We start from the raw sequence: 25,584 nt of genomic DNA, 5'->3' as shown, positions 1-25,584 counted from the left end.
AACCAGGAACTTTATGCAGAAACCTGAGCTCGGAATGAGGTATCATTCACCAGGCTTCCTCTTGCACATCATCACCATGCAGCCAGTCACTGATGGTGCCTCACTAAGTACATGTGGGATACAACTGATATGATGAAAGGTCGTTGGTTTAGTTTTTATTACTGACAACATCTTTTAATGAGCTACACTCAAAAGGTTTATGATTGACTCTGTGCAAGATTTAAGCACTGCATTGTAGTTAGAAGGAGGCTAACAAAATACTAACCATGTGAAACATTCTTTATGACAACTGTCACTATCCGTAACACTTACGACGTGTGCAGGACTTATTATCTATGGGTTTGCCTCTGAAGTGATGGTTTTGCCATTGGTTCGTCGTACAGGCCATCATGTTTCTGCGATTTCTGTCATCCATCCTATTCACAGATGAGGCTACCTCTACAAGGGACAGTATAGTCAACTTTCACAACACCCACCTGTGGGCTACATAGTCCCCATGGTATGGTAGCAGTGAATCATCAGCACCAATTCAGCTGCAACAGGGGCCATTCATCCTTCCACAGCATCTCACAGGTGGCGCATATCTGCACTTCCGGCAGGTGACCTCGCCTCCTGTTCTGGGAGGTGTGCCATTTGTGGTATGGAAGGTAATGCCGCTACTACATAATGGTGCACCAGCTCATGCCCTATTAAATTTGGAGCTAAAACACTAGTGTAGACAGATGGTTCCCACTTGCGTGGTTTGATTTCAATCGTTGACACCTACACTATCAATGACCTTTTATCTCCACCTTCTAGAGGGTGTAACTCTCTTCAGATGTATTTCTGGCCATATGTCAACATGACCTGTTTTGCTCCTTATCCCCTCATACATTGTTTTCAGCATGTTTTCCCCATTTAGTAAAATCTTATTGTACTGCACCTGACAGACAGCAAAGCTAAATTAGAGGCAAACTGGAAAGGTTTCTTCTGAGCAACTCGTATTCAGCTGAAAAATATTTAGAAACTTGTAGCTTATGTAATGTAAATGAGCTGGATACTTACATTTTGTGCTAAATAAATATTTTTGCTGTAATGTAAACTGATCTGAAAATGTTCATCATGGATCATATTTAAACATAAATTATTTGAAATAGCCTGTAAAATTACCCATTCCACATATTACAGTATATCAGTCTATTAATCCATGGAGCATGTAACTAACTGAACTATCAGTATCTTAAATGTTTGGTGCTGTGCAGCTACCACTAATCTCTGGATCTTAATGGCGAGTAAAATCTGACATCTGCAACATAGGATTCATAAATCCTATGCAGCCGAGATTAACATTAACAGTGGCTCTTCAAGACAGTGCAGTGCTTCTGTCCCATTACAATTGTATGTTGAGTTTGTTCTTCTCTCATGAGCTGTTATAGACAGCTTGGCAAATGACCACCATGGCATTCTATTAACTGATATTTACTCACAGACAAGAGCATCAGAAAACTAATTTTATTCACTTTGAATGTTATGTGTCATGCGTGAATTTACTTAGTTACACTGACACTCAAGAATCTTTTCTATCAACTGAACACAGGAATTCCTCTGCAGTCAATGGGAGGCAATCCACTATTTATTTATAAAACATAACTAATATTAAATCTATCAATATAAGTTGAATTTATGATTTATCAACATCACTGCTTCCATAAATTTCTCTGATATGCTAATTAGTACCACATGCTCTCACATATCTTCAAGCTAGAAATCAAATTATACATCTCACTTTCCCATAAGTTTGATAGGTAAATGAATAAGATGGTCCTCAAAAGCAGATACCCGAGCAATCCACATGATGGAAATGGGTGCTTTGCATAGGGTGCACCTCGTAATTGTCATGAGAATAATGTGGAATTGTACAGCAAAACCTCTTGAATACTAAGACATAAAATGCTAAAATGTGCACACATGTGTACTTGATTTTAGACGAATCCTACTTTTTATGCTTTGCCTGTACATACCTGCTAGAGAGAATGAGAAGGAAACTTGCAATTATAAAAAATTGCATATCATTGGATAAGTACCAACTCCAGGACAAACACTGTAAAAGAAATAACATTTTTTTTTACAATGCACCATCTAATATGTTAGTTATCTATCTTATAGGTAAACATATTAAGCTTTCTAAATTTTACAGTCTTTTGCAGCTTAGCAGATGATAGATACTAAGAAGTCTACCTGAAGGGTCAAATTTAGCTTGGTTATTAAGTAATCATATCAATATTAATCACTGACTTCCTACATCTACATCTGCTCAACTAATAAAGAAATGTTTCAAAATACACTCCTGACAAAAAAAAGTGAGTACCTAGAAGGTGAGAAGGAAATAAAATGGAATTTCATGGGTTGTGAGGGTATGTGACATTATTTTGGTGATTACAAAATAAAGTATAATTTACAAAGAACTTGGCAGTATGAGCTCACTTATCAATATCATGTTCCACTCTCTCTGACCTGGATCCATGCACCGATTCAGTTGGGAAGGGTATCATAAACCTGTTGTATCTTCTAGCGAGGCAAGCTGGCCCAGAACTGTTGTAGCTGGTGCTTGATATCCCAGATACTAGTGTTGGGATGGAGTTGACTGACCTGGTCTACATCTACACCTATACTCTGCATACCATTGTGAAGTGCATGGCAGAGGATATGTTCCATTGTACCAGTGATTAGGGCCTTCTGCCATTCCATTCACATATGGATCATAGGAAGAATGATTGCTCAAATACCTCTTTGTGTGTTCTAATTAGTCTAAGATTGTTTTTTTTCCATCCCTATGGGAGTGATACGTAGACCTTGTAATATATTTCTAGGTTCATCACTTAAAGTTGTTCCAGAAACTTTCTAAGTACATTTTTACTGGATAGTGCAAATCTTTTAGCATCTTTGTGACACTCTCCCATGGATGACTCTCCATCCAAGATAACATGCTATGTCCTCCCTACCAAAAAAGTTACCAATCCAGGCACAAATTTCACATGATACCCCATATGGCTGTACTTTTGATAATAAGTGCAGTTGTGGTACTGAGTCAAAACCTTTTGGAAATCCAGGAAGACTGCATCTACCCGACTGCCTTGATCCATGGCTTTCAGTATGTCGAATGTGACAGTGGAAGTTTGGTTTCTTATGATCATTGTTTTCAGAATCCATGTTGACTGGCAGGGAGGAGATCATTCCGTTGGAGATACCTCATTATGTTTGAGCTCAGAATATGTTCTATTGGGGAGAGATATGGGGATCTTGCTGGCCACAGAAGTACTTCAACATAATGCAGACAGTGTGTAGAGATACATACCATTTGTGGACAAACACTGCCCCATTGAAATGGCACTATGATACAGTTGCATGAGAGCTAGAATGCGAGGATGCAGGATGTCTGTTAGAGTTCCTTTAATCACTGACAGCCATGATTGGAAGTAATAACAAATGGTTGCCCACACCAAGGCACCAGGAGTAACATTGCTGTGCCTCTCCCAGTCATTGGAAGACTGGGACCTCTCGCCATGTCACCATCATACTCACTGACAATGGTAATACAGGGTACTGCAGAACCTTGGCTTATCACTGAACACAATGCAATACCATTCATTAGCAGTCTGCTTCCAACTCATGGCACCACTCCAAATGCAGCCATTGTGTTGTGGTGTGAACGGCACCCAATGCATAGGATGGTAATTCCCTAGTCCAGCTGCCCTAGTCTCCGATTAATGTTGTCTGATGACACAAAATGTTGCGGGAGTCCATTATGTGTTCTCAGATGGCAGGTGCAGATGAAAAGGGGGCAGGTGCAGATGAAAAGGGGTTACAATGTGATTGGTGCACAATATGGTGATCCTCCCTTGTGGTCATCAGATGTGGTCAACTAGAACCTTGCCTCCACATTCCCATGCTCTCCAACATCGGGCCACTGTCACATCCAAATTCCTAAAAAAATCTGCCTATCGCATGATTCGACCAGCTGATCAAATCAAGACCCCCAATGAAATCACTTTCCACCTGTCAGATGCTGATAATGCTGTCTCACTTGAGTACGCAGCATCTCTGTGTCCTTCACAGTGATCAATCAACATCTGACATCATTCATGTTCCTTATATACCCTACCAGGCCAGGTAACAACACTAAACATGAATCACAGTTATACACTTCTCGGTGCTTCACTTTTTTGTCAGGCAGAGTAAATTCAGAGTTTCTTATTCATCTACAGCAATAAATTACTACATTGTTCACAGCATTAAAATGTCATAAATATGCGTTTCCCTCATGATAACTGCCCCAATCAGCTTCATAGGCTAGGCATCAGAAGCTCCCATGACACATTATCAGCAGTTGTATGCTCTGTTTGTCCTTATACAACTCTTTTTTAAAAATCAACAGATGCACTACCTACATAATAAGGTTCTGCCTTCATGGTGCGTACACCAAATGACAAGAAAAATAAAATGAAATCAAATAAAAAAAATACCAATGTGACATAGTACTTACACCATCACTATTGTTAATACAGCAAATTACTTAGTGATAAGTTTCCACAACCCTGTGCTGTGTTCCTCTACCTTTTGAACTGACCCATAAGATGTTTTGTCCTGTTACAGCTGTTGATTGGACATATGCAAATGGCTTAAGGATTTGTGTACCAGTACTTTGATACAAAATGTGTTATCTGCATAATGTGGTTAACTCAGTTCCTGCAGTGAGATAATGAACCTCCAAGACAGTTATTCAATTTACTTTATAAGAAGTGATATGTAATAAGGTAAAAAAGAATAACGTCATTTTTAATATAGTATAAGTAACTGCACAAGCTGAGAAGCAGCAGTATTATCATCTTTTCTCTTGCACAGTGTCATGAATTGCCAGAATGGGTGTGTACAAATAAAAAAGTAAAAAGTGCTAATAAAGAGATACAAAATAAATGCAGCAAATTTTAAAATGTGACATTTGTGAACATACACAGTATGAGAAGTAGGTTTCACACAACTTATGGTCTCCATCTCAATAGCTTAGGGAAGGACTTCGGAATAACAAGAATTCTTAAAATAGTAAGCAATATGTTGGGGTGCACTCTAATGCTATAAAGGTCATTTCTCTCAAGGAAAAACATTACAAGTACCTGGGAAAATTAATCACGAAATGCCATACAAGGGAAGCAATGCATCTGCTGAACATGAGTGACCTTTTTTGGGACAAATGAAATCACCTCCAGCTCTACACTAGATAATGCCAGTGCATGTCATTTATAATGCCCCAGATTGATACAAATTCATACAACAATAAGCTACCATTTTTGAATTATGATCTAGAGGACTTCAGTAACAAAACAGATGCTTGTGAATAATTTATTACAGGAATGGTACCACAGAAATCTGTAGATAACATTCATATTTCAAATTACAAGACTATAACCTAGCAACATTTGACATTAGAGCACACATTATATGTGGCATACCATTTACTTTAGGAAATAGTAAGCTTGTAATTATCTGAGAAAAAGTGTTGTGGGAGAATAAGTGCTGTGTTGACCAAGAGTTTGAAACAGTAATGCTCAAATTCGTATTTCAGTCTGTTTCTTTCTTGCTGGTAAGTATATATTGATCCCTCTCTGTAGATTTTGATACTATCCTGAAATCCCTTGATCGAATTTTGAGTAAATTAATGTTAGGTTTGCACAAGTTTAAATATTGTCAAACTCTGAGATCTGAACATGAACATTCTAAGATTTTATCCCACATCATGGGGCTAAAGATTTATTTGGCCTTGTACTTATCTGAATTACTACAGTAACTTGGGATCAACAACAAGTGGAACATGTTCATAGAAGTTCTGGCCAAACAAATCTATCCTTAAAAAGAAAACCTATGCCTTTAGATGTTACAACAAAAGGGCTGAAAAAAGGAAAACATTTGTATCTTGCACAGACTGACTACCTCCAAGTTAAATAAAGAACTCTATAAGCAGTGCTAGTATCAACTATGCAAAGAAGGCAGATGATTAAAATAAGAAAGTATAAGCCAACAGATCAGAAATAACTGAACAGGAAGTAAAATTAATAATGCAGAGTTAACCATGAATAATGATGTAATATCTTATCCCTTTCTAGTTTGCAATATTTTTCATGAGTACTTTACTGATATAGTTGAAAGTGATTTCCACATGAAACAGAATGTATAGCAAACAGAACTGCAGCAGACACTGATAACATTCTCTGGCTCATTGATATCTTCAGAAACAAAAATGTCAGCACACTCATGTAAACATTGCTGAAACCATTAGTTCATGTAATAAACAATGTTCTTGAAGAAGGTACATTCACAGACAAATTAAAACTGGCTGTTGTCAAACCCTTGCACACAAAAAGGAAGATTATGGTTTAACATCCCACTGACAATAAGATAATTAGAGAAAATTGCACGAAAAGGGGGAAGAAAAGCATGTTCAAAACTACTGAACTATTGCCTTAACCTCAGCATTCAGCAAACTTATTGAGAAACTAACGTTAAAAAGCATCTTCAAACATCACAACACGGTAGACATTTTAGGCGATTTCCACCGTAGCCCCAGAATTCATCTGAGTACCATATCAGCAGCAGTGCAGTTTGTTCATTACCTACTTGAAAAGTCCCAAACAGCACATGTATTCTTGGACTTCTCTAAAGCTTTTGACAGAGTACGTTATAATGCACTCTTATAAAAAAAAATTGTGATGAATAGTGTCTCTGGTAAACCGATGCAATTACTAAAGGAAACACAGATATAAGCAGCATACAGTGTATGGGAATGATTTATGAGAATGGAAAACTATTAGAAAGGAGAAAATCAAGAACAAGAAATATAAACTATGGTGCCCAGTAGGCCCTATTTTAGAGCCACTGATTCCTGCTCACACATAACATAAATTATTTTCCAGGTGCTCTAGATTATAAGCATCTGTGAATGCCAATGACACATATGGAGTTGGCTGGGTAGACAGTGAATTTACCTTAGCAAAGTGGTTGAAAATGTCATTTAAAAGGCAGGAGCTCTTTTTCAGAGAGATAATCAAAAGTTAACATACTAAATACAAATATTATTCACTTTAAACCAAATTGTCCACATAGGCAAAATACTATCAATGATGAAATTTTGTCAAAGAACTGTTTGGATTGTAAGTTTTTGAGTTAATTCATAGATGGCAGGCTTTCATGGAATCATTTTGATCATACCTGAGGGAAAAAAGCCTAACCTATATATATATGTTAACAAGATTATCACCAAATCTTAATTCTGAAACCCTAAGGACTTTGTATTTTGGATTAATATATACTTCCTTCTCTTATGGAATAGTCCTACATGAAAGGAACTGCCAAACTAACATCACTCCACCAGAAGATTTCGAGTGTGACATTTTTCAAAATGTCGTGGTTTTTAACAATGTCACTTGACTGGAAACCAGATAGCTTTTCATAGTGAAAGTGGGACCATGAATATCTTGTAAAAGACAATTTACCACTATTAACATCTCACAGTTTATGCCGTGTATATGGTACAAGCTATTATGCTAGTGAAAGTAGGCACCAAGACCAGAAATAGGAACATGCAATTTCACAATCATGATATGAGGCATAAAACAGATTTTCATATGGTCAACAGAAGATTAACTTTAACAACAAAAACCTCTGATTTCAAAGGGACCACTTGCAAATGATTATTAGAGTTTCACTGGAGATACTTTTAAAAGGCAACTTAAAAAGTGCCTCATACTTAACTGAAACTATATCTTGAAATTAAAATTAATTATAATGTATGCAACAATTCTGTCATTGCAATAAATGTAGAATTAAATTGCATATAAATACTACTGAACTATGGAGTGAATTATTACAGAACTGCATGAATTAAATAGCTGCACAATGGTGTGAAAAACTTCACTGTGTACACCAATAACAATGTAATTACATATTGTTGAAATTGCTTATGTATGTAAAATTACGTGCTATGAACATAAAACAAATATTCACATTGTGGTGTGTTATATTTCAAGAAAGGGCCACACATTAGGTTTATTTGTGGTATACATAACAGGTCACAGAATCTGGTAATGCAAAACATGAAAAAAGTGCTTCTGACTTTTACATTCAGATGGGTGATGAAATATTCAAGTTATTGAAGTGTGAAATAACAGTTACAGACTTTGACCATAATTTTAGCCAGTTCTACATTAAAGAGCTTCTGGATAATGTACAGAGTAAGTGAAACTAGTAACACAACTGTACCATCATATAATTAATCTGAAAATTTTTCACCAGTAGTAGTAAGAAGAACAAAATATTTGAGTTTCAAAATCAGAGGGAAGGATGAAGTCACAGACAGGCAGTAGAAAGTACAGTTTGTGTGTGCTGCAGGGTTCAGCATGGAACACAAGACATTATATACCATACTACAGAAATTGCTTCTTTGTTGTCCATAATTCAAGGCTGAATATAGCATTAACTTCAAAGGTTTTTGGATATGTAATACACTGGATCTGGTGACTTAATCGCTTGCTATGTGTATCCTGGTACTTCAGCCAGAGCATAACTGTAAATCCCCTTCCAAACTGGTCATGATTGTAATTTGATAATAACAATTATTATTATTATTATTATTATTATTATCATCATCATCATCATTATTGTAATTATTTTTGCTCTTTACTTCCTCTCAATTTTGTAAAACATATACACATTTTGCTGTACAAAACAGGTACATTTTGATTTGGGGCAAGCCACATACAGAAACAAAAGGCATATATTTTTATATATACAGGGTGGTCCATTGATCATGACCGGGCCAAGTATCTCACAAAATAAGCGTCAAACGAAAAAACTACAAAGAACGAAACTTGTCTAGATGGCGCTATAGTTGGCCCGCTAGATGGCACTGCCATAGGTCAAATGGATATCAACTGCGTTTTTTAAATAGGAACCCCCATTTTTATTACATATTCATGTAGTATGTAAAGAAATATGAATGTTTTAGTTGGACCCCTTTTTCGCTTTGTGATTGATGGTGTTGAGTGGTAAATTCGAGGGCGAATTTCTCCGAAGAGTGGTGGAATGTTGAGTGGTACTTAAGATAGGTAAATAAATTAGTGAAATCAATGTGAAGTGAAGTAGAAATTAGAAAATAAATGGAAAACTTAGAAGAGTTACACACTGGCAAACAGTGGGCAGAGCAGAAGAGGGAATGACCGCTTGCAAGTCAACACGTTCAGGAGAAGCCATCGCCCTCCCCACATAAGCAGAAGCTGTCGATTCAGAAATCAGGGCATTGCCCAACCAGCTCACATGTTTCTCAATCGTCACATGTGATCAAAGGCACTCACCTACATTCCAAGAGCCAATGACCGACGTTAAGAAGATTCTTTGAGAAGCTTTTCAACGTGACAGAAGAGGAAATGACCGTGAAGTCGTTCACTTCCAGTGAACTGAAGTAAATATATACGCGAGACGCAGTGGGCCCGACAGTAGTTTTCAGTTCCAGTACAATTCAGTCAGTGCTGAAGACCGTCATGCAGGAGGAGACTACATCGTATACAGAAGCACCAAGTCCGCTGCTGTAATGGAATAGCAAGCAGCAGCCTCACTGCCAGAAGACAGAAGCTAGAAGGTATTTGAAGACTGATTTTTACGCACCCGGGCAACTTGTGAGGATGGGAAGGAGACGGCCTCACATCAGCAGTCACCTGTGAGCTGGGAAGAAGATCTGGCAAGCTGAAGTCCGTTGTTCGAGTCCGGGACACTGGCCTTCCCCCACCATGCTGCTCCACTGGCCGATGCACAACACTGACAAACGCGGCCCATAGAGAAGAGAAACACTGGGATGCCACATCCGAGGTATCACCATCTGATTCACGACTTCGTTCTCAATAATTAAACGGGCCATCTCAAGGTGCGCGTCTCCAGTCAACTGTGCGAAACAGCAACACGAGATATACACCGCCAGGCGTAATCAGATGCCACCGCCCACGCAGCAGAAGGCTTCACAGACGACACAGCTGCTGCTCTCCCAGCCAGAACAATCCAGTAAGGAAACTGTAGTACAAAACTTTCGATAAAAGTTATCTTATGTAAGAATGCTGTTTCATTCTACCTCATACCCAAGCCAAGGAAGAACCCACCCTGCCCACTTGTTGTTCAGAGAAAAAGTAATTTATTTAGTGTTTTTCACCCTGTCATAATGCTTTAGAATCAAATGCCCTTTGCAGTAATGCTCATCCTGACAATTGACTAGCCTCAAAAGAGAGCACCCAGTTACATTTGGTGTCAGAGAAAAAACACTTGGCTCAATATGAAGTGTGAATGACAGTCACTGAAGGTCCACAGTTAGTATTGTTTAATGTGTGAAAGGATAGAGGTTTGCATAGCAATCGTAATATTTTCTTTATTTATTTAGAAGTGTATTTTCTCTCATAATTTTAAGAGTTTGCCAAAAATATTTAAACATCTCTTTAATTCAGTGTAGTAAGATTGTGTAACTAATAGTTTGTAAAATGATGACATGAAATCGTACGAAGTCAGAGTCAGCACCACAAGCGGTTTCTACTGAGGAAGCTATTCAGAGTTAATCAAATAGCACAGCTTAAAAATGATAATAATGCATTATTTAAACAGTTGTGTGGGGTTAGGCAAACCGGTTCAATCCCTCTCACCCTAGATTCCTCAGCAGCAGCCTTGGTAACTCCTTTTTGAGGTAAACCTGGCGAGGACATTACAGTCTTTTTTGATGATTTAGTAGCAGCTGCAAAGTTAGGATCATGGTCAGATGAACAGCTCTTACAAATGACAAAATTAAGATTGATAGGAGAGGCTAAAGCACACGTATTATATGAAGAATTACGGAATGCTCCAATATTTGAGGAATTGAAGAAAGGATTACTTAAACGTTTTCAAGAACAGAACAGCTGTAGATTTTATAGAGAAAAATTAAAGACTATCACTGAGAGGCAAAATGAGTCATTAGAAAGCTTTGTAAATAGGATTAGAAAAGTTAATATTAACACCTATCAGTTGACAACTAGTGATGAAGCAAATAAAGTTATTTTACAAAAGGCAGAAGACAGAGCTCTGGATACATTTTTATGTGGGTTACCTCCTGAAACGTCCCGTCGTGTCAGGGCAGAGTTTCCTAAAAATTTAGCGGAAGCTGTACCTGTGGCGACGGCTTTTGAAGAAATAGACATTGCCACCAGATACAAGTAGAAGCGAAATGTATTTTCAGCAGGAGTACGATGTTTTAGGTGTGATCGACAGGGACATATAGCAAAAAACTGCAGACAACCTCAATGCACTAATTGTCAAAGAATAGGTCACACATTCAAGGAATGCAGGTCTACGAAAGGTTTTGGAAATAGAAATCAGTTAAACTCAAACGGGAATGTTGGAGCTGCCGCCAGGCATTCCCAATAAAATTTCATGCCAATAAGGCGAATGTGAAGGCGGAATGCTGGTTATCTGCTACCATACAGGATAAAGAGGCAAGGATACTGGTGGATACAGGTGCAGACGTATCAATAGTGAGTAATGAATGTATTGGAGAAAAGAAATATGACCCTCCAAGGTACAGATTGATTGGGGTAGGAGGATTTACAGTGAAGTCATTAGGATGTACATCATTGATTTTCTATATTCACGGTGTACAATTTCCAGAAGATGTAGAAGTGGTAACTGATGGGTACGACGCGATCCTAGGGCTGGATTTCCTGAATAAACATCACGCTAAAATCGACCTCAGACAGCAAACTGTAGAACTTAGCGAAATAGTGTTTTAGCTAGGTGACACCGCTGCAAAGGGCCCGCTGCCGCAAGATTTCCCCAACCGGAAGGCGAAATCAACTACACTGCGTGCAACGTCCTTGAAGATTGATTCGCGGGATAAGATACCATTTGGCTCAGGAAAACTTTTCTGGATGACCGTTGACCCCGACGTACCTACAGATACAGTGTGTCTAATAGAGCCATTAGAGGAAAATGAGAAATTAGATGTATCACATTGTTTTGTACGTAGAAGTGTTGTATGGATTCAAGACGTTGAGGGAGAAAGAAAAGTACCGGTACATATTGACAATTTCGGAGTGGAGGACAAAGAGTTGCATAAGGGAATATTAGTAGCTACAGTCAGTACTTTTGAAGAAGAAGATTTCATTTGGTCAGATATTACTGATTGTCAGAAACCAGACGCCTATAAAACCGCATTATGCCAGAAGATTGAGCATTTGAAAGGAAATGATAGAGACACGATAGAAGCAGTTTTAGTTGAGTTCCAAGATTTATTTAATGCAGAAGGTCTACTGCCAGAAACAGATATCACTCAGCATAGGATCCCAAAAGGAAATAGCCCCCCAGTTTATAGGAAGCCTTATAGAGTTCCGCATCACTTACAGCCAGTACTGGATGAATTTTTAGAACAGCACCTAAAGATGGAATTATAGAATATTCTGATTCGCCTTATAATTCAAATATTGTAGTTATTCCAAAGAAGTCTCCCGATGGTACGAAACGATATAGATTTTGTTGTGACTACAGACACCTTAACAAACAAACTATCTCAGATGTTTATCCTCTTCCAAACATTACAGATATCATTGACAGTTTGGGTAACAGTAAATACTTTTCAACAATCGATTTACGTAGTGAATATCATCAATTGGAAGTTGCACCTGGAGATAGGCATAAAACAGCATTTTCTACCCCTGGAGGCCACTGGCAATATAAAAGAATGCCTTTCGGTTTGAAAAACGCCCCAGCAACTTTTCAAAGACTACTCGATGCAGTATTGCGAGGACTCAGAACTCAGCAATGTTGTGTATATCTAGACGATATTATTGTATTCTCCAAAGACATTACTGAACATGCTGTGCATCTGCGTAACGTTTTTCAGAGACTTAGAAAAGCTAAATTAACATTAAGCATGGAAAAATATAGTTTTGCTTTGACAGAGGTTACATACCTAGGGCACGTCATTAGTGAAAGAGGAATTAAAACAGATCCTCGATTAATTTCGGCAGTTAAGGACTTCCCAACACCACAACGCGTTAAGGAAGTACAAAGATTCATTGGTCTGGCATCGTATTACTGAAAATATGTTCAAAATTTTGCTGAAATTGCCCAACCCTTAAACCCACTATTGAAAAAGGGTGCAAAATTCCATTGGTCTGAAGATTGTGAATCAGCATTTCAAACCCTTAAAGATGAGTTAACACACAGTCCAGTATTAGGCTACCCAGATTATAATAAAGAATTTATTTTATCCTGTGACATAAGTGGTCATTCAGTAGGAGTTGTTTTGAGTCAGAATATTACTGCCGCGGAACACCCCATAGCCTATGCTTTGAGACAACTAACAACGGCAGAAAGAAATTATTCCACAATGGAGAAAGAATTGTTAAGTGTTATTTATGGCATCAAATACTTTAAATGCTACTTGTACGGTAGGAAATTCAAGGTTATTACGGATCACGCAGCTTTAAAATGGATGCTTGGGTTGAAGGATCCATCTAGCTGTCTCACCCATTGGGCCCTATGTCTTTCTTAAATGGATTTCGAAGTTATCCATAAACCAGGCAAAAAACACACGAATGCAGATCGCCTAAGTCGGAAAATAGCACTTTTGGAAGCAACAGGCCAAGATACTGAGGACTGGAGAAAGGCACAAGATGAGGATACAAAATGCAAAAAATACACAACTCAAAAACAATTTTGCTTTGAAGATGGTGTATTATGCCGTAAAACAAAACTTGGACCTTAGACAAGAGATAATGGCAGTGGCCCACGATCATATCCTTGCAGGACATGGTGGACAGCGGACAACCAAAAGACGCGTAGCAGAGCAATTTTGGTGGCAAACCAGAAAGCAGGATGTTGCGTAGTACATTCGTAATTGCATTGTGTGTGCACAATGAGATGAACTTTCTCGTTTAAAAATACCCTTACAGAGACTCCCTGAGGTTTCATGCTCATTTCAAATCTGCGGAGTAGATATTTACAGACCATTTCATAAAACACCTGCTGGTAATAAGTATGTTCTTACGATTATAGATCACTTTTCACGCTATGTAGCTATGGTGAGTCTCCCAGATCAGCAAGCAAATACAGTTGCCCAGGCTTTAGTTAACAACTGGATACTTAAATTTGGTGTACCTGAAGCTATTATCACAGATCAGGGATCTAATTTTATGTCTGAATTAATGAAACAGCTATGCCACTTACTAAAAATACGTCAATTACGCACAACTCCGTTACACCCTCAGTGCAACAGACACACAGAAAGAGTTAATCGGACAATTGGCAAGATGCTTAGTTATTATATTAACGAATAACATTCTAATTGGGATACGTATTTACCAATAATCGTGTCGGTATACAACGCCAAAACACATGAAGCAACTGGCATGTCACGTTATGAAGTGGTCTATGGGAGAAAAATGCCGTCACCTTTTGATGTAATCAGGCAGAAAAACGGAAAAGTCGGAGAAACAGTAAAAGATTTTTGTCGAATGATGAAGGGTGTATGGAAAAAGGTTCAAAAATCTAATACAAAGGCTTTGGAACGACAGGAAAGATTAGGTAATGCCCAAGCTAAATATCCAAATCACAAAATCAGTCAGTGGGTGATGCTGTCAACCCCATAAATTGCGAAAGGAAAAATGAAGAAATTAGTGATAAACTACAGAGGCCCTTATCAAATTATTGAGATCACGTCACCAGTCAACATTAAATTGCAACTGCCCACCCGAACTACTATTGTCCATGCAAGTCGTTTAAAACCTTTTAAGGGTGCTCCAGATGTAATTCCTTCAACAATAGTGTCTGCTTTTCCGAAGGGTGGAGGAAGTGCCCGAAAAGGAAAAAGAGTGGCCATGCCAGCACAACATACAGGCATGGCACCATACAGTCTTCGACCAAGGGTGCAAATGTCCTAGTTGAATCATAGTAGACTGTGGATAGTATACAAATGTAAATAATTACTAAATGATAATAGTTTATTTTTTAAGAAAAAAAGTTGAACATAGAAACATGTAGATCTTGTAGTTAACAATGTATTCCTTCTTTTCTTTCCTCTAATTTTTTAAAACCTAACCTACCTCAATGACTCCCTTGACAATTCCCTTCTGAAGTCATTAGAGATGTTCATAAACTCACAGCAAGGCAAAATTGATGCCAATGTAATGATGCAACATGTCTTAAAGTTAAAAAGTGAACACAAAACTAAAATTATAATGCTAGGAACGGGTATGTCTGGAACCTTTGTGTTGGTGGCTCTGCTTTGTACAGTTTTGTTTTATTTAAGATGAAAAAATAAGCCAAATAATAATATACCACTTCATCAAATCCCTGTTAATCGGATACCACACTCTTAACTGGTGTACTTCAGTGGTTATTTGTGAGCATTAGTGTATTAATTTTGTTTATTGTACTTCAGTCTTTATTAAACAGTCTCATGTTAAAATAAACAATACTGTAGAACAGATATTCTTGCATTAACATAGGGTAGATTAAACAGGTGTCGCTATGTAATTTTCTAAGTGAAAAATCTATTTTTGTTTATTCATCGCCATCAAGATTTTTTACACTTATTATAAAAATTTATGTGTGAACTATGTGATTCATGAGCGTACAGTGCTTTAGTAAAGTGATAAAGTATTTTCAACATACTTAATGTAAAGCGTGTGTAATTGTCTAAATCCAGAGTTTTCATTACTTGTGTTAGTGCTTTTGCCATGTGAAGAGTGGAGGAATATCGAGTGGTAAATTCGAGGGCGAATTTCTCCGAAGAGTGGAGGAATGTTGAGTGGTACTTCAAAATAGGTAAATAAATTAGTGAAATCAATGTGAAGTGAAGTAGAAGTTAGAAAATAAATGAAAACCTGGCAAACAGTGGGCAGAGCAGATGAGGCAATGACCGCTTGCAAGTCAGCACGTTCAGGAGAAGCCATTGCCCTCCCCACATAAGCGGAAGCTGTCGATTCAGCCGGCAGGGCATCGCCCGACCAGCTCTTGTGTTTCACAATTGTCACATGTGATCAAAGGCACTTGCCTACATTCCAAGGGCCAATGACCGATGTTACGAAGATTCTTCGAGAAGCTTTTCAACGTGACAGAAGAGGCAATGACCAGCTCACGTGTTTCTCAATTGTCACATGTGATCAAAGGCCCTCGCCTACATTCCAAGAGCCAATGACCGATGTTACGAAGATTCTTCGAGAAGCTTGTCAACGTGACAGACGAGGAAATGACCGTGAAGTCTTTCACCTCCAGTGAGCTGAAGTAAATAAATACGTGAGACGCAGTGGGCCCGACAGTAGTTTTCAGTTCCAGTACAGTTCAGTCGGTGTTGCAGACCGTCATGCAGGAAGAGACTGCATCGTACACAGAAGCACCAAGTCCGCCGCTATAATGGAATAGCAAGCAGCAGCCTCACCACCAGAAGACAGAAGCTAGAAGATATTTGAAGACTGATTTTTACGCACCCAGGAGACTCGTGAGGATGGGAAGGAGACGGCCTCACATCAGCAGTCACCTGTGAGCTGGGAAGAAGATCTGATAGCCGAAGACTGGCAAGCTGGAGTCTGTTGTTCAAGTCCGGGACACTGGCCTTCCCCCGCCACGCCGCTCCACTGGCTGACGCACAACACTGACACACGCGGCCCATAGAGAAGAGAAACACTGGGACGCCACATTTGAGGTATCACCATCTGATTCACGATTCATTCTCAGTAATTAAATGGGCCAACTCAAGATGAGCGTCTCCAGTCAACTGGGGAAAACAGCGACACGAGATATACACCACCAGGTGTAATCAGATGCCGCCGCCCACGCAGCAGAAGACTTCGCAGACGACACAGCTGCTGCTCTCCCAGCCAGAACAATCCAGTAAGGAAACCGTTGTACAAAACTTTCAATAAAAGTTATCTTATGTATAAATGCTGTTTCATTCTACCTCATACTCGAGCCAAGGAAGAACCCACGCTGCCCACATGTTGTTCAGAGAGAAAAAGTAATTTATTTAGTGTTTTTCACCCTGTCATAATGCTTTAGAATCAAACGCCCTTTGCAGTAATGCTCATCCTGACAATTGACTAGCATCAAAAGAGAGCATCCAGTTACAGTGGCGCTGTAATAGTCACAAACATATGGTTCACAATTTTAGACATACAGTTGGTAACAGGTAGGTTTTTAAATTAAAATACAGAACGTAGGTATGTTTGAACATTTTATTTCGGTTGTCCCAATGTGATACATGTACCTTTGTGAACTTATCATTTCTGAGAACGCATGCTGTTACGGCGTGATTAGCTGTAAATGCCACATTAATGCAACAAATGCTTAAAATGATGTCCGTCAACCTCAATGCATTTGGCAATATGTGTAACGACATTCCTCTCAACGGCGAATAGTTTGCCTTCCGTTATGTTCGCACATGCATTGACAATGCGCTGACGCATGTAGTCAGATGTTGTCGGTGGATCATGATAGCAAATATCACTCAACTTTCCTCACAGAAAGAAATCCGGGGATGTCAGATCTGGTGAACATGCAGGCCGTGGTATGGTGCTTCGACTACCAATCCACCTGTCATGAAATATGCTCTTCAATACCGCTTCAACCGCACGCGAGCTATGTGCCGGACATCCATCATGTTGGAAGTACATCGCCATTCTGTCATGCAGTGAAACATTTTGTAGTAACATCGGTAGAACATTACGTAGGAAATCAGCATACATTGCACCATTTAGATTGACATCGATAAAATGGGGGCCAATTATCCTTCCTCCCATAATGCCGCACCATGCTTTAACCCGCCAAGGTCACTGATGTTCCACTTGTCGGAACCATCGTGGATTTTCCATTACCCAATAGTACATATTTTGCCGGTTTATGTTACTGCTGTTGGTGAATAATGCTTTGACGCTAAATAGAACGCGTGCAAAAAATCTGTCATCATCCCATAATTTCTCTTGTGCCCAGTGGCAGAACTGTACACAACATTCAAAGTCATCGCCATGCAATTCCTGGTGCATAGGAAAATGGTATGGGTGCAATTGAAGTTGAGGTAGCATTCTCAACACCGACGTTTTTGACATTCCCGATTCTCATGCAGTTTGTCTGCTACTGATGTGTGGATTAGCCGCGACAGCAGCTTAAACACCTACATCTCCATCTACATCTACATCTACATCCATACTCCGCAAGCCACCCGACGGTGTGTGGTGGAGGGTACCCTGAGTACCTCTATCAGTTCTCCCTTCTATTCCCGTCTCGTATTTTTCGAGGAAAGAAGGATTGTTGGTATGCTTCTGTGTGGGCTCTAATCTCTCTGATTTTATTCTCATGGTCTCTTCGCAAGATATACGTAGGAGGGAGCAATATACTGCTTGACTCTTCGGTGAAGGTATGTTCTCGAAAATTTAACAAAAGCTCGTACCGAGCTACTGAGCGTCTCTCCTACTTGGACATCATCATTTGTTGCAGGTCATGGTTGACGTTTCACATGTGGATGAACACTTACTGTTTTCTTAAATAACGTAACTATCCGGCGAACTGTCCGGACACCTGGATGATGTCTTCCAGGATACCGAGCAGCATACATAGCACACACACCCGTAGGGCATTTTGATCACAATAACCATATATCAACATGACATCAACCTTTTCTGCAATTGGTAAATGGTCCATTTTAACACAGGTAATGTATCACGAAGCAAATACCATCCGCACTGGTGCAATGTTACGTGATACCGCATACTTATACGTTTGTGACTATTACAGTGCCATCTATCAAAAGCGAAAAAAGGGGTTCAACTAAAACATTCATATTTCTTTACGTACTACATGAATATATAATAAAAAATGGGGGGGTTCCTACTTAAAAAAAAAAACGCAGTTGATATCTGTTTGACCTATGGCAGCGCCATCTAGTGGGGCAACCATAGCGCCATCTGGTTTCCCCCTTCAAGCTAGACGAGTTTCGTTCTTTGTAGTTGTTTTGTTTGACGCTTATTTCGTGAGATATTTGGCCTGGTCACTATCAATATATACTGATGGGACAGATAAAAAACCTTATATGAAGACATACTGAATTGAATTGGTGAGAACAGAAATTTATTGCACAACTTGACTAAAAGAAGGGATTAGTTGATAGGATTCATCCTAAGGCACCAAGGAATAGTTTATTTAGTAATGGTGGACACTATGGGTAGAGGGAGTGACTGTTAAGGGAGACCAAGGCTTGATTACACTAAGTAGGTTCAAATGGATGTAACCTGCATTAACAATGCAGTAATGAAGATACTTGCACAATTTAGACTTGGGTGGAGAGCTACATCAAGTCAATACTGAAGAGCAGAACAACAACAGATACAAAATGTGTATTTCTTAGATTTTGTATTATTGCTTATTTCTTTTAACAAAAATATTCCTGGCCATGTGTTGCTGTGCCTCAGTCTGGTTAAATTGATAGGAAATAAAAAAGAAAGCACATGTTTCTAATATGTATGGGAATTGAATTTACATCCCAATCTCTTTCTCCCCCCTGTCTCTGTCCATCTCCTCCTCCACCTCTCCCTGTCCATCATCTCTCCCCCCCCCCCCTCCCTCAGTCCATCTTCTCCTTCCCCACCTTTCTCCATCTCTTCTCCTGCCCCTCTCTCTTCATCTCCTCCTGCTTCCCTCTCTCCATCTCCTCCTGCCCCACTCTCTCTCTGTCTATAACAGCCTACCCTTTCTTTGTTCATTTTCTCCTCCTGTCCCTCTCTCTATCTCCTCCTGCCACTTCTCTCTCCCAATTTCTCCATCCATCACCTCCCTCCTTTTTATGTCCACCCCCTCCCCCCAACCCGTCCATCTTCTCCTTTTTCCTTCCTCTGTCAATCTCCTCCTCCCCACTCTCAGGCCTTGAGCCTTGTTTATCGTTATTGCAAATTCAGGTTTTGTAGTAGTACTCTAATCATAAGCCGATAAGACATAAATACAAGTTCCCTGTTTGCTAACAATGTCTCACTATTATATACTTTATATGTATTAAAAATACAGAGCCTCTATGTCTTTATATGTTTAGTACAGCAACATGTAAAAATTTGAAGTAAATATGTCGCAAAATTTTCAAGAGTTTTGGTAATAATTTTTCCCCTTTATATATTACATACCATATACATTTATATTTGATATATATTAAAAATAGGTATATAAAAACTCAGGCGTATTCACACACAATGTTGTGTCAAAATTTCGAAGCAATTGGTGGAGAACTTTCAGATATTTAACATTTTGAACAAACAAACATTTACATTTTTAAGTACAAAGATGTAAATGTTCATTTGTTGAAAATCTTAAATCGCAAAAAGTGCTTCACCAATTGCTTTGAAATTTTGACACAAAGTTGCATTTGAATACGCATGAGTTTTTATATACGTATGCGGGTGCCATGTGGTGTGTGTGTGTGTGTGTGTGTGTGTGTGTGTGTGTGTGTGTGTGTGTGTGTGTGTGTGCGTCACACCAGTAGATATATAAAAACACGGTCGTATTCAAATGCAACATTGTGTCAAAATTTCAAAGGAATTGGTAACGAACTTTTGGAGATATATGATTTTGAACAAATGAACATTTACATTTTTATTTATGTTCCTGAATTTGGTAATTTCATGATTGCTTCATTTTATAATTGTACATCCATGCTATTTTTACATCAAAAGTTCCTTCTCTACAATAAGAAGGGTCAATTATTGTAAGCTGACTTTGAGAACTACTTAAACTGTAGTATCTCCAACTACTCTGATACTCTGCAAACCATTGCTTGGTACATTGTAGCGGGTACTTCCCACTGCATCACATGTTAGAGATTCTTTATGTTTCATTCTTGTATGGAGTGTAGGAAGAATGACTACTTAAATGCTTCTATACATTTACATGTGGAAAGATGCAGGGCATCCTCCCTCACCACAACTTCTCATTTGGATCTGCCATTAATACCACTTGCACTGTACTTCTTCTTGCCATGCTCCTCTAAATTAATTTTTTTCTTCTTTGTCTGTAATTTCTCTTAAGATTTTGCTCATTCCATTTTCTTTCTCAGTGTTGAAGCCATAAGTAATAAAATGATGCTGCAAAGACATCCGAATGCGCAGGTTCATTCTTTCGTTTGGTAGAAAACTTTATGATTTCTTTCCTGCATTTATGTGGTGCTGGGCAGTAGTCAGTGGTCTTAACTCTGTCGTATCACTGAAGCCATTGAGTACAACAGATAGGAAAGTAGGACTGATGCAGTCATCCCTTAAGTATAATCTACATAGAATAGGTCTATGATGCACTGGTTGAAATAAAACTAAAAAACTCCTTCTGAACAAGCCTTAGAAAGCCCAATGGTACCAATCAACCCCTGTGCCATCCTCAGCTGATAGATCTCACTGGATACGAATATGAGGGATCAGCCGGTTACTCCCCTGGCCATTGTCAGTTTTCATGATCAGAGTTGTTACTTCTCAATCAAGTAGCTCCTCAATTAGCCTCATCAGTGTTGAGTGCACCCAAAATGCCAACAGCACTCAGCAGACCTGGACAGTCACCCATCCAAGTGCTAACTAGGCTTGACTGTGCTAAATTTTGGTGATCTGATGGGAACTGATGTTACCACTGCACAAGACCATTAACATGGTTGAAATAAAGGAAGATGAAAATATGGATAGTTGCACATGAAGCTGGAAGTTTGGCAAACCTTATTTGTGATTTTACATTTCTCTGTTAAGTGGTGATATTGTATGATATATTACTCCACATTAATGTTCTCAGTAACGTCTGTATTACCATCGATATATCAAAAGCCATACACTTACTTGAAAATGCAACAGAGCATTCAACAAACTACCAAAAGGACCTCAAATTCCAAGATTAGCCACTATACAAGAAGAAACTGATAACCCAACTTGATACAGAAAACCCGACTGTAGGTGCTACAATGCAGATATGAAAGAGACAGAAGAAGAAACAGTTCCAGTATGAGGGAGAAGATGAGAACAGAACAGAATAGAAGTTTATTGCCTTGTAACATAAAATTTAAAGTCACTTGCCAAATCACAAAAACTGGTTTACAGTTTTTCTTATAATATTGTTAATATAATATACTGTAGTGTATAATTAATTCATTAAGCAATTAATAATTTTTCTTAGAAAGTATAGAACTTTTAAAAATTAACAGTCCTAAGGACTTGCTCTCTCCTGTTCAAATTTTCAGATTGTCATTTATGAATTCTTCTACCGAATAGTAACATTTCTGCACTAGTTTCTCATGTAAGGTTTTTTTCAGCATTTCTAAATTTATACTGAGCAATTCTCTTCCCTTCACTTCATTATAAATTTTCATACCCATATACTGTGGAGTCTGAGCATAAATTTTTAAACAGTGGGTGGGCAGCATACAATTAGTTTGATTTCTGTTGTTGTAATCATGTTGAAAATGATTTGGTACAAATAAATCAGGGTTAAATTTTTTAGGAGTGGGCGACATGATTTTCTTCCTCATACATTGTGCATATTTCTAACGATGATTTTCCGAAGTTTTAATATTTGACACACATGGTTTGAGTTACCTCAAAGTATAATTCCATACCTCATGCAAAGACTCGAAGTAGAGAAAATTGAAGATACAGAATTGCAGTACAAACTAGAACTATACTTTAAAATACTGGATGTTATAATATGTGCTCTCAGTGAGAGATTTCAGTAGCTTAAAAGTCACAGTGAGCTTTTTGATTTTTTGTATGACATTAGTAAAATTAAAGACATGTCACTTGACATTCTAAGTCATAACGATTCCCAACTGATAGGCTAAGGACGCCAGTCTTGTCAATTTTAAAGATGCACTTAAATTGGTCTCAACATTGGTAAAGCCTGGTAACACACCAAGAGAAACTTTGAAAGTCATACAAAGAGTATGGCTTTGTGTGCAAAGCGAGTATAGCCATATGAATTCTGCTAACACAACTGGTGACAATGGCAAGTAGGAAAAAAAGTTTTTTGAAGTTTAAACAGATTACAATGTACCTGTCGTCAACAATGGACCACAGGCACAACTGTGTGGGCTGGCAACAGTGTTGACTAAACCAGAGTTAGTTGGATGTTTGGATTTCACTGAAGTCACAGGAGTTCACTGATGCCATAGCAAGAAAAATATTTGTAACACGTCGGCCGAAGTGGCCGTGCGGTTAAAGGCGCTGCAGTCTGGAACCGCAAGACCGCTACGGTCACAGGTTCGAATCCTGCCTCGGGCATGGATGTTTGTGATGTCCTTAGGTTAGTTAGGTTTAACTAGTTCTAAGTTCTAGGGGACTAATGACCTCAGCAGTTGAGTCCCATAGTGCTCAGAGCCATTTGAGCCATATTCGTAACAAGGCAAGTGTGTAAACATACGTTTATCATTAAATTTAGTTTTGATTTATTTATGCATGTCACGCATTTTCATTGATTTGTTTAATAAAAATTTGCTGTAGGGTAGGCCTTCATTTATTTGGTCTAACAGCAAAAAGGTTGCCAATGTCACCCACCCATGCAAACTCAGTGTTGGAGGTGCTATTTCACATACGACAGTTTGTCTACTTTTCCTTATTTGCTGATACCCATAGTTCTGCTCAGACCTCATTTAAATAATTTCTGGTGTTCAATGCCTTTTGCAACTTCTGCAAACAAATGCGATCTACTTCTGTTCAGCATGGCAGTGAACAGTCGTTCGGTTTGCAGTGAGCAGGTGTGCATTTGTTTCTTTGTCTTCATGGTCTGCTTCAAATATGTACCATACGTGAAGATAAATTTTTATGTAAACACATGCTTTCATGACTCTTGAGTGTCATTTACACCACAGCAAGCAATTGATATGAAGTGGAAACTATGAGCATTGAAAGTACTGTGAGAACTCTACTTTGCCTCTACTCTCCACTTGTCACACTCCCTACAACAGTCATGGTGCCCCCTCTCCGCACCACATCTCACCTCTGCTCAGGGAATGAGAAAAACTGAACAGATTTTTGCTATAAACTCTGCAAGTGACATAACTTTATTTTGATTGACGTAATTAATTTTGGAGTTATAACTCAAAATGTGTTACACTTAAAACATTTCACTTCTGCTTCAATGACTAGTACTCCATACTTGGCTTTTGTCTTACAGACATATTCTCAAAAGAAAGAAAGATGTACGAGTGTGTGTGATATGTGAAAATAAGAAGTCACAGATGAATGACACTGTGAAAAAGGTTGACTACCTGTGAAAAAGTAAGGAGGGGGATGAGATCTTTAAAATTTTTGAATGGGGTGGCAAACATTATGGGTCAGTCCTGCTCATCAATTACAAAGAAAGTATTGATTGCAAAAAGGTGAGCAGTAAAAATAATATGTGGTATTCACCTGCAGTCGTCATATAGGAACTTCTTCAGAAGAGAGGCATTTCACTAAGGAAATTCATTACACATAATCCATTACAATTTGAGAAGAATAGTGATGTCCATACCTATAACACCAGAGGAAATAATGACCTATTTTACCCATAATTAAAACCATCTGTAACTCGAAAGGAGTTCAACATGCAACATTATTTACCCAATACCATAAAATGTGTGGCAGTTAGCAACACAAAGTTTTAAATATAACCTTAACTTTGTCTCAGGCAGTTCTTTCTATTCCATGGACAAATTTTTATTCAAAATCTGGTAGCTTGGAAAAAAGCTAGTTTTTAAGCGTAGTTGCAAGATTAGGACTAAAACGTTATATCTACATCTATGTGATCTGTTCACAATAAAGTGCCTGGTACAAGGTTCAATGAACCACCTTCATGCTGTCTCTCTACCGTTCCACTCTCGAACGGCAAGCAGGAAAAACAAGCACTTAAATTGTTCCATGCGAGCCTTGACACTCTGGGATGATAATGGCATTGAAACAGAGGATGACACATGTAAAGCTGAAATACTAAATGCCTTTTTCCGGAAGACCACACTGCAGTTCCTTCTCTAAATCCTCGTACGAACGAAAAAAATGGCTGACATCGAAATAAGTGCCCAAGGAACAGAAAAGCAACTGAAATCACTCAACAGAGGAAAGTCCACTGGACCTGACGGGATACCAGTTCGATTTTACACAGAGTACGTGAAAGAACTTGCCCCCCTTCTAACAGCCGTGTACTGCAAGTCTCTAGAGGAACGTAAGATTCCAGATGATTGGAAAAGAGCACAGGTAGTCCCAGTTTTCAAGAAGGGTCGTCGAGCAGATGCACAAAACTATAGGCCTATATCTCTGACATTGATCTGTTGTAGAATTTTAGAACATGTTTTTTGCTGGCGTATCATGTCATTTCTGGAAACCCATAATCTACTCTGTAGGAATCAACATGGATTCCGGAAACAGTGATCGTGTGAGACCCAACTTGCTTTATTTGTTCACGAGTCCCATAAATATTACATACAGGCTCTCACGTAGATGCCATTTTCCTTGACTTCCGGAAGGCGTTCGATACAGTTCCACACTGTTGTCTGATAAACAAAGTAAGAGCTTA

The 25,584-nt window shown here is 38.7% G+C and overlaps 1 protein-coding gene across 1 annotated transcript in view; it reads right to left on the bottom strand.

Annotated features, from left to right (window-relative positions):
- LOC126470907 (nose resistant to fluoxetine protein 6-like) overlaps positions 1-25,584 on the bottom strand; it is a 326,632-nt gene that overhangs the window by 14,013 nt on the left and 287,035 nt on the right. The window contains exon 10 of the mRNA XM_050098938.1: positions 2,001-2,080. Within this exon, the coding sequence (XP_049954895.1) occupies positions 2,001-2,080 (80 nt within the window). The remainder of the gene's footprint in view (positions 1-2,000; positions 2,081-25,584) is intronic.

Source organism: Schistocerca serialis, chromosome 3, assembly GCF_023864345.2.
Source record: "Schistocerca serialis cubense isolate TAMUIC-IGC-003099 chromosome 3, iqSchSeri2.2, whole genome shotgun sequence".
In the NCBI taxonomy this organism is placed as follows: Eukaryota; Metazoa; Arthropoda; class Insecta; order Orthoptera; family Acrididae; genus Schistocerca; species Schistocerca serialis.
Note: the sequence above shows the minus strand (reverse complement) of the source record. Positions and strands in the feature narration are given on the sequence as shown.